Source organism: Cotesia glomerata, linkage group LG10, assembly GCF_020080835.1.
Source record: "Cotesia glomerata isolate CgM1 linkage group LG10, MPM_Cglom_v2.3, whole genome shotgun sequence".
Lineage (NCBI taxonomy): Eukaryota > Metazoa > Arthropoda > Insecta > Hymenoptera > Braconidae > Cotesia > Cotesia glomerata.
In genome coordinates, this window is record NC_058167.1 from 9022181 (window position 1) to 9033783 (window position 11603).

General features: G+C 29.5%; 4 protein-coding genes across 4 annotated transcripts; 2 read left to right on the top strand and 2 right to left on the bottom strand.

Annotated features, from left to right (window-relative positions):
* The first annotated feature begins 1709 nt into the window (after positions 1–1709).
* Positions 1710–3315, top strand: LOC123272692 (nucleoside diphosphate kinase 6). The gene is made up of 3 exons (XM_044739655.1): positions 1710–2090; positions 2705–3008; positions 3074–3315. The coding sequence occupies exons 1-3, from the start codon at positions 2013–2015 to the stop codon at positions 3238–3240; spliced, it is 549 nt and encodes a 182-aa protein (XP_044595590.1). The 5' UTR covers positions 1710–2012; the 3' UTR covers positions 3241–3315.
* A 16-nt stretch (positions 3316–3331) lies between these two features.
* Positions 3332–5768, bottom strand: LOC123272690. The gene is made up of 5 exons (XM_044739653.1): positions 5473–5768; positions 4478–4961; positions 4032–4295; positions 3810–3949; positions 3332–3743 (listed from the first exon to the last, which is right to left on the bottom strand). The coding sequence occupies exons 1-5, from the start codon at positions 5504–5506 to the stop codon at positions 3583–3585; spliced, it is 1083 nt and encodes a 360-aa protein (XP_044595588.1). The 5' UTR covers positions 5507–5768; the 3' UTR covers positions 3332–3582.
* A 129-nt stretch (positions 5769–5897) lies between these two features.
* On the top strand, positions 5898–7923 carry LOC123272691 (kynurenine formamidase). The gene is made up of 7 exons (XM_044739654.1): positions 5898–6058; positions 6175–6256; positions 6622–6723; positions 7009–7143; positions 7208–7478; positions 7537–7672; positions 7752–7923. The coding sequence occupies exons 1-7, from the start codon at positions 6044–6046 to the stop codon at positions 7884–7886; spliced, it is 876 nt and encodes a 291-aa protein (XP_044595589.1). The 5' UTR covers positions 5898–6043; the 3' UTR covers positions 7887–7923.
* Positions 7924–7970: 47 nt separating this feature from the next.
* On the bottom strand, positions 7971–11513 carry LOC123272688 (histone-lysine N-methyltransferase, H3 lysine-79 specific-like). The gene is made up of 5 exons (XM_044739650.1): positions 11378–11513; positions 10987–11139; positions 9845–10919; positions 9112–9693; positions 7971–8992 (listed from the first exon to the last, which is right to left on the bottom strand). The coding sequence occupies exons 2-5, from the start codon at positions 11059–11061 to the stop codon at positions 8064–8066; spliced, it is 2661 nt and encodes an 886-aa protein (XP_044595585.1). The 5' UTR covers positions 11062–11139; positions 11378–11513; the 3' UTR covers positions 7971–8063.
* Between the last annotated feature and the right edge of the window lie 90 nt (positions 11514–11603).

Here is an 11603-nt window from a genome sequence, read left to right on the forward strand (position 1 = left end):
ACCGCTGCATGACCGCCGTTTGGCGGACTATTACGCCGCACGCTAAAAATTTACTTCCCCTAGCATCGCCGTACTACCGCTGCACCACCGCCGCACCAATGCTAAATCATACCTACAATTTCACAAAAAATGGTATCATAATTAATTTATCACGCAATAATTAATTAATAAATAATGCGACTAGAAATCTTTATGTAAGACCTATTGATCAACCTCCTTTTAATCGAATGCCTAATATTAAATAAAAAAATTTTTTTTTAAATCAGGCCAAAGCACCGCGAAATTATTGATTTTTTTAGTCGTATTGTTGATGTAGATTTTTAATTTCGTCCTCGGGTTGCAAAGAAGCGGTACGCCTATCGAAATACTCTGAAAGAATTTTAAAAATTGAACTGTGATGGGATTCGAACCTGGATCGTCTGCATGGAAGTCTCGAACATTGCCAACTGCACTGCAAGCCATACTTAACTTAAAAAATTTAGTTAAGCTATTTGAATGATCAACGAATATATTATTTCAATGTATATACCATCAAACAGTGGTATGGTGCGGCGGTGGTGCGGCGGTCGAACGAAATTTATTATTTTTTCGTAAAAATTAATAATTTTATTTTTACCCGGGCGCGTCACAGCTGTGGTGCGGCGGTGGTGCAGCGGTGGTGCGGCGAATAGAAATTTATTTACTTGTCACGGCGCTGGTGCGGCGGTGATACGGCACTTGTAAAATAACCAAAATTGTCACGGCTGTAGTACAGCGGTGGTGCGGCGCTTAAAAAGCCGTGCAGCGGTGTTGCGGCGGTGGTGCGGCGGAATTCTGCTTTTACTCGGGTTAGCACCATGTTTGATTAAAAGTTTAATGATGCCTGACATTCCAGTTTTCCGGTGATCGGCTGCCAGATGAAGTAAAGAACTTTTTGAACGCCGTGTATATTCATCTAATGCATTGACATTTGCTCCATATTTTACGAGGTTTTCCCAGATGATCAGAGATGACACACCGCATGATAAAGCGAAATATAAAATACTATGGCCACTTTTATCTAAAATTTTGATATCAACCCCATTTTTCAACAAAAAAAGAACCATTGATTCATTATTATTTTCTGCCCTCCGGCCGGAAAGTGGCAACTTTCTGGCCGCTGCGCTAAACAAAGTTGCCACATTCCGGCTACGTAGAGCAGAAAAATGGTATACACACCTTGGCCAGAAAATAAGAAAGCCTCAGATCACATATTTGTCAACCTCGGCTTCGCCTCGGCCAACAATTTACATGTGATCTGAGACTTTTCTTATTTTACTGGCCTAGGTATGTAATATACTATTTCTATTGCTTCATGCAAAGAGGTTAATTCACTGTTTATGCCAAAACCATGTCTGAAGACGACATCGATAGTTTTTCCATGAAACATTATCAAAGCGAGGCTAAGCGGCGTAAATGAATTATGAAAACTTCAGTATCATTAATTTTTGTAATACACAAATGACCCCCAGCACAGAATTTCGAAATCAATTTTATGATCACCTGCTTTGATCTAATAACAGCACAGCACCAAAAAATTTAATGATTTAAATCTTCCACAATAATCCTTTATGTTTTCTTATTTTAAAATTATATTTTATTTCGGTCCAAAATTTATTTTACTTTCAATTGTAAAAATAAAATTACTCAAAATAATTTTCCATGCAGTTTATTAAAAATTATCACACACCACACGCAGCGCCTCTATCATGCTAAGTAAATTGCAACAAAATGGACCCGCAAATTCCTGAAAATTGTATAGAAGGGGTCAGGAGAAGAAAGTGGGGAGGTCCATTTTCTTATTGGATATTTTGAGAGCAAACATTTGAATAATTCAAAAATACGCGGCCTGATTTATAATAAAATCTGATAAACATGACCAGGTGAGAATAAATAATTCTGTCACTGGATAATTACAAAGCTTCAAAACATATATAAACAATTATTCATCAACACCTGACAAGTCATAATTTTAATAAAAAAAATCTTGAAGAATGAGATCAAATAATCCATTGCAGTTGACTCTCGCTATTTTGAAGCCTCACGTCATAAAAAATCCGTTCGCGCTTCAGGTGAGTTTAACCTAAAAATTAATTTGATGAAATTTACAGAAACTTGATATTTTTTTAAATTATAAACTAAATATAGAAAATTATTTATGAAAAATTACATTAGCAGCTTTTTTTTTTATATATACTTAGAATTTTTTAAATACATTTTTTTTGCTATAATTTATTAGTCAATAAATTTCTAAAAATCATCAGATGTCTCTCAATTTCAGTATGATATTTAACTATGACTGTGGATAGACATTAGAAATTTTTTCTATAATTTTATAACAATAAAAAAAATTCCACATGTGAAAATTATAAAAAATTATTCTTATTGTAATAAATCTTTTATAAAATAAAAAAATTGACAGTTGTCAGCTAACTTTAATATAATTATTTAACTCAATTAAATTTAAAATTCTTATAATACTCAAGTTAGCCGACGTTGCTAATTTTTTTTTGTTTATTAGATTGGACGAAAAAAAAATATTTTTTAAAAATTGCACTCAAAGTTTTTCAAGTTTTTTACAAATGGAAATTTTTTTTTCTTATTTTTTTGTAATAATTTTTTAAATAAAAAAATTTTAAAATTTTTTAGATGTCGGCTAACTTAATTTTCATAAAATTCTTAACAGAAAATACGACAGCTGATACTCGACAATGATTTCAAAATAGTCAGGTCTCGTCGGACTAAAATCACCTTCAGCGAGGCGAGTTTTTTTTACCAGGACCACAAGGATAAATTTTTCTACAATCGCCTGGTGACTTTTATGAGCAGTGGACCTTCAGATATTCACATTCTAGCACGAGACAATGCTATTGTAAGGTGGAGAGAACTGATGGGCCCTACGAAGGTCTACCAGGCTCAATATTTAGCTCCAGAGTCAATTCGCGGCAGGTTTGGACTCTCTGACACCAGGAACGCCACCCACGGATCAGGTGATTTATTTTTCAATTTATATTTGTGAATAAAATAAATTAAAAAATTTTATTTAAACTTTCAGATTCTCCAGACTCAGCACAAAGAGAAATAAAAGTTTTTTTTAAAGATTTTAACATTGATGAATGGTTTGACCAAGAAGAAATTTATTTCAAGCATGAACAGCTTAAATTTGACCAAGATTTATTTTTACACATAATTGACAAATCACTAAAGCCTCTTCTATCGTGACAAAAATTTTTAAAACACTCCACACTAGTTATAATTAATTGTTAATTATTTTTTAAACAGTAGGAAGTTAAATAAAATAATAAATTTATTGAAAAAAAATACTTAGTGTTTATTTTGTACTTGACAAAAGTCTTTACGTTTAATTGTACATCAGACTAGTTGACATTGTTTTTTAAGCTTCATACTATAGTACAATTATTTACATTATTCGTAAATACATAATTTATTTATATAAATTAATTAATATTATTAGTAGGCACTCAGTGATTTTATATTTTTATTTGTATATTTAAAGCACTTGGAATGTTTTATTTAAATTATTAATATTATTTCAAGTCTTAATTAAGCGTCTGTTTTAACAAATACTTTAGGACGCGAGAATATTTTAATTCCTTCTTCTAATTTGTTTAATTGTTTTTCAATCTCCATTTTTTTCTTCTGGCAGCGCAGCGTGTCTGACCGTATTGGCATTTTATTTAATTCATTAACAAATTCCTGATAATCTATAAAAAAAAAAAATTTAATTAAAAAAAGAATTTTTTAATTAGATCTTTAAAAAATATTCATACTTTTTTTTAATAAACGTAAAGTTTCTTTACGTTCATTATCAGGTAATGGAATATGACCAGCTGGACAATCAGAATTAGCTGCTTCTAATTTAGCTTGCTCAATTTTTAATTGCTGCTCTTCTTTTCTTTCAAGTATGTACCTTAGATAAAAATATTTTTAACAATTAAAAACTTAACAATAATAATCAATAATATTATTATTATAATTGCTACAATAATTACTTGGGAACAACTCCTTTGCGATAATTAGGCGGTACAATACCATTATTCAACTGAGCAGCCAATCTCGCAGCCACAGTTATTTTTTCTTTGTTCATTTTAACAAAGTCTTTATCTTTTTCCGGAGAAGGCGAAGTTGAATCTATTTGTTTGCTATTTAAGGATCTAGCAGGTGAAGGATCTCTACCCAAGTCTAGATTCAGATTGACATCTTCTTTAGACAGTGATTTATCTTCTTCAGTTTCTCTGCTTCTACTTGACGGATATCTGCAAAAATTCCATAAAAATAAATTTTTACAATCAATCAATTTTTATAAAAGATATATTTTAAAAAATTCATTTTTAATTTTTTTAAATTTTTCATATAGAATTTTTTTGCTAAATTTTTAAAATTATAATTTAATTGTTATAAAAAATTCTGACGGATTTTTAACAAAATATTTACAGACCTAATTACACCTTCGGAGTACAAACTGTCTAAATCATTGGCATCTAATGTTTGAATACCCTGACTACGAGACTCTTTTTTATCAACCTCGCGATTAATGTCCAAATTACTGACCCCGTTCACCAAATTAGAACTTAAATTACATTGAGATTTGTACTCTCTGGATTTTAATTTATTACTACTGTTGCACAGATTAGAATTTATAGAATCACATGATTTGTTGTCTCCAGTCTTGACGAGACTTGGAGCGCTAGACTTGCGACTCAGAGCCTTGTTCACTTTGCTCTTGTCGCTCTTCGATGACACTGCGCTGGAGCCGCGGATACTAGAGTATACTCTCGGTGCGACATGTTGGTACTTATTGCTCATTCTCGGGCCAGTTTTAGGCCTCGATTTATCAACTTCATCTTCCTTAGTGTTGTATTTCTCCATTTGCCGCAAACTTTTGACATTTTCATAAAGAAAATTTTTTTTTCTCGGCGGCTCTACAACCAAAAATTTTAAGTTAATAAAATAATTGTTAATATATAATTATTCTAAAATCAGCTGACATCTGAAATTTGTTTTTACTTCAAATAAATCTATTAAAAAAATTTGTAAAAATTAATTTAGAAAAAAAATTGATATGTAGAAATTTAAAAAATTTTTTGGGACAAATTTATTTATTAAATAAATTATTAAGTGACTGCTAATTTTAATGATATCATATGTTTAAATCATAAAAAATTATAAGAAAAAAAATAATTTTTTTAAATTTTCTAAATGTCAAAATTTTTTTCAATAAAAGAATTCTAAAAATTTTCAAATGTCGGCTAATTTAATTTTCATACTTTAATGTTATTAAAAATTTAACTTTTAATTTTTTTTTTTTTTTTAAATTTTTAGATGAATTTTTTTCTTAAAAATTTTTTATGATAATTTAATTCTTATAAAAATTAAAAAAATTGTTAGATGTCTTTTAATTTAAATATATTAATTAAATAAACAAATACTTACTTGGGTTTGGAAAAATACCTTTCAAGGTCGTCATAACCAAAAATTAAGTAAATAAAAAAAATATATTTTTTACCTCGGCGTTTTAATAATTGTAAATAATTAATAAACAAACAAGTGTCGCTACTTTATTTCTTCTCACTTATAATTTTATTTAAAGCATATATTGTCATGCTCCAAAAATTACCTCAAAATATTTTCGGTATGTCGTTGCCAAATAAACAACTTATTTTTTGTGTTTGTGATAAAACAATATATATGTATACATGACAGCCATCTTTCCCGCTCAACCTAATAAAAACACACATTAAATATTTAATCCCGCTGGCAAGACAGTTTTCTTCTTTTTCCTCAAGTAAAACAACTAAAAAAAGGCCGCGATATAAAATTTAAAAAAAATTATCTCACTAGAGTATAAACCATTACTTGCCCTCCTACAAGTACTTGCAGTACTTGCATAACGACATTCTTGGACTGGTATAAAAAATAACTTCTCAGTATCTGGCTTGAGTTCTCCCAGACCATAAATACATATTGTCATTTTAAATATTAAAAGTATAATTATTGATCAACTATGTCTATTGATCTGGTAAGTAAACTAGATTAAACTTACATTGTCTATTTTTACTGATCAATTATTATTATCATTATTATTATTATCATTAAAATTTCAATTATTTACTGACCAATATGTTTATTGTCTAGCATCAGAAATTGTACAACCCGAGCGCGTGGAGCAAAAATTACACTGAAGGGTATGAGGAGTTTTTGAAAATTTCTACGCAAGGTAAAATTTTTGTGAAAATTAATTTAGCAGATATTTGCTGATTGAATAATTTTTTTTTTTTTTTTAAATAAATTATTCCAAAAAAAAGAGAAAAAAAAATTTACATGTAAAAATTAAAAAAAATTAAAAATGCAATTTTTTAAAAATAATTTTTTGGAAAATAAAATTAAAATATTAAATTAAATCATAAATTTTTTTATTGCATTATTAATTTTTAAAAATTCTAATATTTTTTTGTCATAATTTATTTGTTGAAAAAATTAATCAATAGGATTTGCTAAATTAAATTTTATTTTTATTTCATGGAATAAATTTTATTAAAGGTAAAATTATTGAGGTTGCTTTTTAATGAAACCTTATTTCAGCGACGATCGATGCTAGAAATTCTATACCCTGCAAGTTGGACGTATCTTATGGACCCACTGAACGTATGAAGTATGACTACTATGGGACCAACTTACCCGATGGTTTTATTTTATTTTATTTTATTTTTTTATTATTTATTTATACTGAAAAATTAGTAAGCATCTGACAATTTTTATAATTTTTTTCAATACATAATTTAAAAAAAAAAAAAAATTGATTTAAAAAAAAAAAAAATTTGTTTCAGCAACAATTTATTTTTTAAACAAAATTAAAAATTATCAGATGTCTTCTGATTTCAGTATTATTTTATTAATTTTTTTTTTTTTTTTCAGTAAAATTAATAAAAAAAATCTTCAATAATTTTTGGTGCTGTATTTTATTTTCAGATGCGCGAGTTTTAATTTTTATTCACGGTGGATACTGGCAGGAAGCAAGTAAAGAGCTTGCTGGGTTTCATATTAAGCCATTAGTATCCAAAGGAATAAAAGTATTCAACTTAGGATACAATTTATGCCCGCAAGGTAATTACTATAATTACATAATCATAATTATAGAGCCAAATCTGAAAAATTGTAATTTTTTCAGTGACTTTGAGCAATTTAGTAACAGAAGTAAGAAGCGGAATAGAAGAATTATTAAAAGTATGTCGTAAAATGGGTTGTAAGGACGTTTGGATAGCTGGACATAGCGCTGGAGCTCATTTATCAGCTTCACTATTGTACGACCGTGAGTGGTTGACGACACTAAAACAGTCCAAGCAATTACACTTAATAAAAGGTCTTATTTTAATCGCCGGTATTTACAGTCTCGAGCCTTTATTGACCACTAGTTACAATGAAGCTTTAAAACTAACTGAGTAAGTAATTATTCTGGTAACTAATAAAGAATAAAATTAAAAAAAAAATTAATTTCAGTGATGAAGTAAAAAATTTGAGCTTCAATCAACTAGACATGAGTAAATCCGAAGCAATCAACAACATAAAAGTTATTGTAACAGTCGGTGAAAAGGACTCGCCGGTGTTTATTCAAGAATCAAAAAATTATTCAAAAGTAATAAAAGATAATTATTTATTAAAATACTTTAAATTAACAAAGGAAGAAAGTCATAATTAATAACATTTTATTCCAGAGGCTTATTGAGTTTGTGGATCAAGTTGAGTTTGTTCTACTGAGAGAAATGATCGACCACTTTGACATCGTCGAAAATTTACGTGATCCCAATTACTCATTAATGAAGATAATTATAAATAATATAATTTCATAACCAGCAAGATAGTATCAAATATATAAATATATTATTCTCTATATTTTATATTTTTAGAATTGACAATTTTATATTTTCTTATTAAATTATAAAAAAAAATAATTGATACCATACAATATCTTGATGAGAAAAAACGACAAAACAAATAATTTTAATTTATTATTTATCACTTATTTATCACGACATGTGTCCATTTGATCGTGGTGGTTTATTAGAATGATCAAAATTTTTAGTTGGCCACTGAGCATTTGATTGTGCCGCCATTGGATTTATAACTCGACCTGGTCTTATGTTACCATTATTGTTATTATTATTCGGTAAATTTGGCTGTCTATTTCTAGTGCCATTGTTATTATTATTATTATTATTATTATTATTATTACTATAATTATAATTAGGATTAGCTAATCGTAAATTGTTAACATTTATATAGTTCTTGCCGGTTTCAGTGTTGGTAACTACAGGACGTCCATTTGACACTGTAGCGCTTGTGGCACAATTTTGACGTCTTACTAAATTATTATTGTTATTATTATTATTATTATTATTATTATTATTATTATTATTATTATTCTGTCCATAGATAACAGGCTGTTTAGGCTCCACGCGATGACCGCCACTAGCATTGGCAGTATTCAAAGATTGAGTCTGATGAACCTGCGTTGAGGTTCTTCTCGAAAGTCCTGAAGAAGGATTGCTACGAATAGCCCAACTTGGATTAACAATCCGACTTGGATTAGCAACCCGACTTGGATTTGGCGTTGAAGTGGCGATCGGAGTTGATATAATAGAGCCAGTATTAATTCGACAGAAATTAGCAGCAGAAACCGGCACTATTCTTTTCAAAGCTTTTCCTCCGGGTAAATTTAGTACAGGCTGAACATTTTTTGAGACCGGCGAGTTTCCTTCTGTTGAATCAAGCTCGATTATTTCAATAGACGTATCATTTTGGACATTATTATTTTTTACAGTTGGCTCGTCAGAATCAGAATCCTTAATTTCTTGAGAGTTGGCCCAGAAGCAGGGAGGCTTAGCAAATGACCGCAACTTCAACACTGGCTTGTCGTCAGCTTCATCACAGTGGTCGCTGTCGTCAGTATTACTCACTACAAAATTAGTACATTGCATACAGTAATTTCTCATTAAATAAAATAGCTGTTTTTAATCTTATTCAAACATATATTAATTAAAATTTATCATCAATAATTTTATCAACATCACCAACCTTTTGAATTATCATTTAAATTATCAGAAATGGATGAAGATGCTTGCTTCGATGTACTCGCTAAATTTTCCTCAATTACCTTACTACCGTTAGTCTTTATTAACTCAGAAGTCCCCGCAGGTTCTATTATCTCCAACTCTTCTTCCTCTAATTTTTTCTCTTTAATTTCCACTTTGTTACTCTGAAGATCATTTTCTTCTACGTCAGCCTCTGGGTCGTCGGTTGCATCAGAGTCTGAGTTTACGTCAACAACTGGAGCATCGCTAACGTGTCTCTCATCATCTCCTTCATCTTCCTCTTCTTCATCATCATCATCATTGTCACTGTCCTCGTCATCAGTCTCATTTAAGTCTGGCTGCTTACCATTAGCACTAAGTTCTTCCTGCTTTCTTGTATATTCGTCAAAGACTTCGTTTAATTTTTTATCACCTTTTTCACGATTCTCTTGCAATTTAGACAGCAAATCAGTATTATTTTGAGCTGGATCCTCATGATTTTCATACCACATTGAAAATGTATCATAATAATCCTGTTGACGTTCTTTTTTTAAGTACTCACCTAATTTTACAAATGCTTTTTTAGCTGAAAATTATTAAAAAAAAAAATTTATTAATTTTTGTAGTAAAAAAAAATTATTAATATTTTTAATAAAAAAAAATTCATCAATTTTTTTAATAAAAAAAAATTGATTAATTTTTGCCATGAAAAAAAAAAAAATAATAATAATAATTACCTTTATCATGTTCAGCTTGTTTAGTCATAACCAAATTATTTTTCTCATTATAAGTATGAATCAACTTTAAAATATCATGATAATCAGGAAAGAAATCATGCTTAACAATCTGATTAGAAAGAGAATTTTGTTTCTTTAGCCTCGAATTAACAAAACTATTAATAGTTTTATCAACTTCTGGAATCTCAGTAAGTTTAATGTGTTTAGGACGAAGGTAAGATCTCCCTGCGTCCTCATGGTTATCAGTAAATTTACACCATGCATTGTACAGTTCAACCATGCGCTTCCTGTATCTCTCCAAAATCAAGTAAGTCGAATTGTCTTCGTCGTCCCAGTCAACCTCTGCTTCTTCGAGTTTCTTTATCCTCTTCTGCACCAACTCCATCGCTTTCTCTATTTTTTTGATCTGCTTTTCCCGCTTGAAGCATATTTCTCGCTCAGCCTCCAAGTCATCATCAGCAACTTCAGGCTCTGGCTTGCTATTTTTTGAGTTAGCCTTCCTGACCTTCATCACATCCAAGACCTCTTTGATATGTATGTAAAAAGAGTCTTCTTGAAGCATCAAAATATTCCGCTTGTCATTCAGCAAATCAGCAAACGCCTCAGAGGCAGCGTAATCAGGATCCAGCTGCTCGTACTTGCGCTTGAGCTTCTCTACAATTTTGTGCATATCCGGGGTACGTTCACGACTCAGACACTGACTAATGAACATTGCGAATACATTTTCATGCTTGTTTTCGACGTTCACTGGTTCCTTTGTCTTTACAACTAGTGAAGGTTTTACTCTACGATGATTGTTCTCGCTTGTCGCAGAAGCTGATGAATATGTACTTAACCTTTTACTCTTCGAGCCAGTCGAAGTTGATGCGACACAAGTTTCATCAATTAATTTATCTTTTGATTTTTTTTTCGACTCAATCTTATCTTTCGACAAGTCAAACTTAACTTTCTTTAACGGTGTCTCTTCATCAACTGTTACTTTCCTTTTACCTCCCAATTTTTCCCGTTTTATTGAATGCACCGTCGGTGATATTTTTGTCTTTGACGGCGATGAGTCACAGTCTACTAAATTTTTCTAAAACAATCAAGTTAGTATAAAAACAAATGAATAAATTATTTATAAATAATTAAATAATACATACCATTGGTAAATCTTCTGAAGATTCTTGTTCATCTGAAGACAAACAAATAATTTCCTCTCCAGGCATTTTATTCATTTATTTTTGATAAGTCAATTTTTTTAACACAAAAAAAAATATTCAAACTAATAAATAACCTCAGTTATTCGTCCATCACTGAAACAAAAGAAAAATAATTCAACAATTAGGCAAGAATATAATTGATGATTTTTAATATTTTATAAAACACTTTTTATATCAAGAAAAATTTTATTTTAAATTATTTATCTTAGATTCAACAAATGAATCAAAATTTTTTAATAATTATTAGAAAAATTATAATTATTATAATTATTTATTTATTGGATTAAATTAAAAATTTTTTTTTTAATTTTGACAACAAAACACTCATTACCTGTTATGTTTATAAAGAAAAATAAACATATAAATACGTATAATTTATAATTTTTTCATCTGGCAACTTCACAAATATATATAAGTTTCTTTCCCCTATGACTTTTCTATCGTATAGATTTGAAAACTGCAATTATAAACGTTCTTCTTATAAATCATTACTATTGTTATTATAAAAAAATAGAACTGTCAGGTGCTGCCCCGTGGCGAGAATTTGAACTACGTCA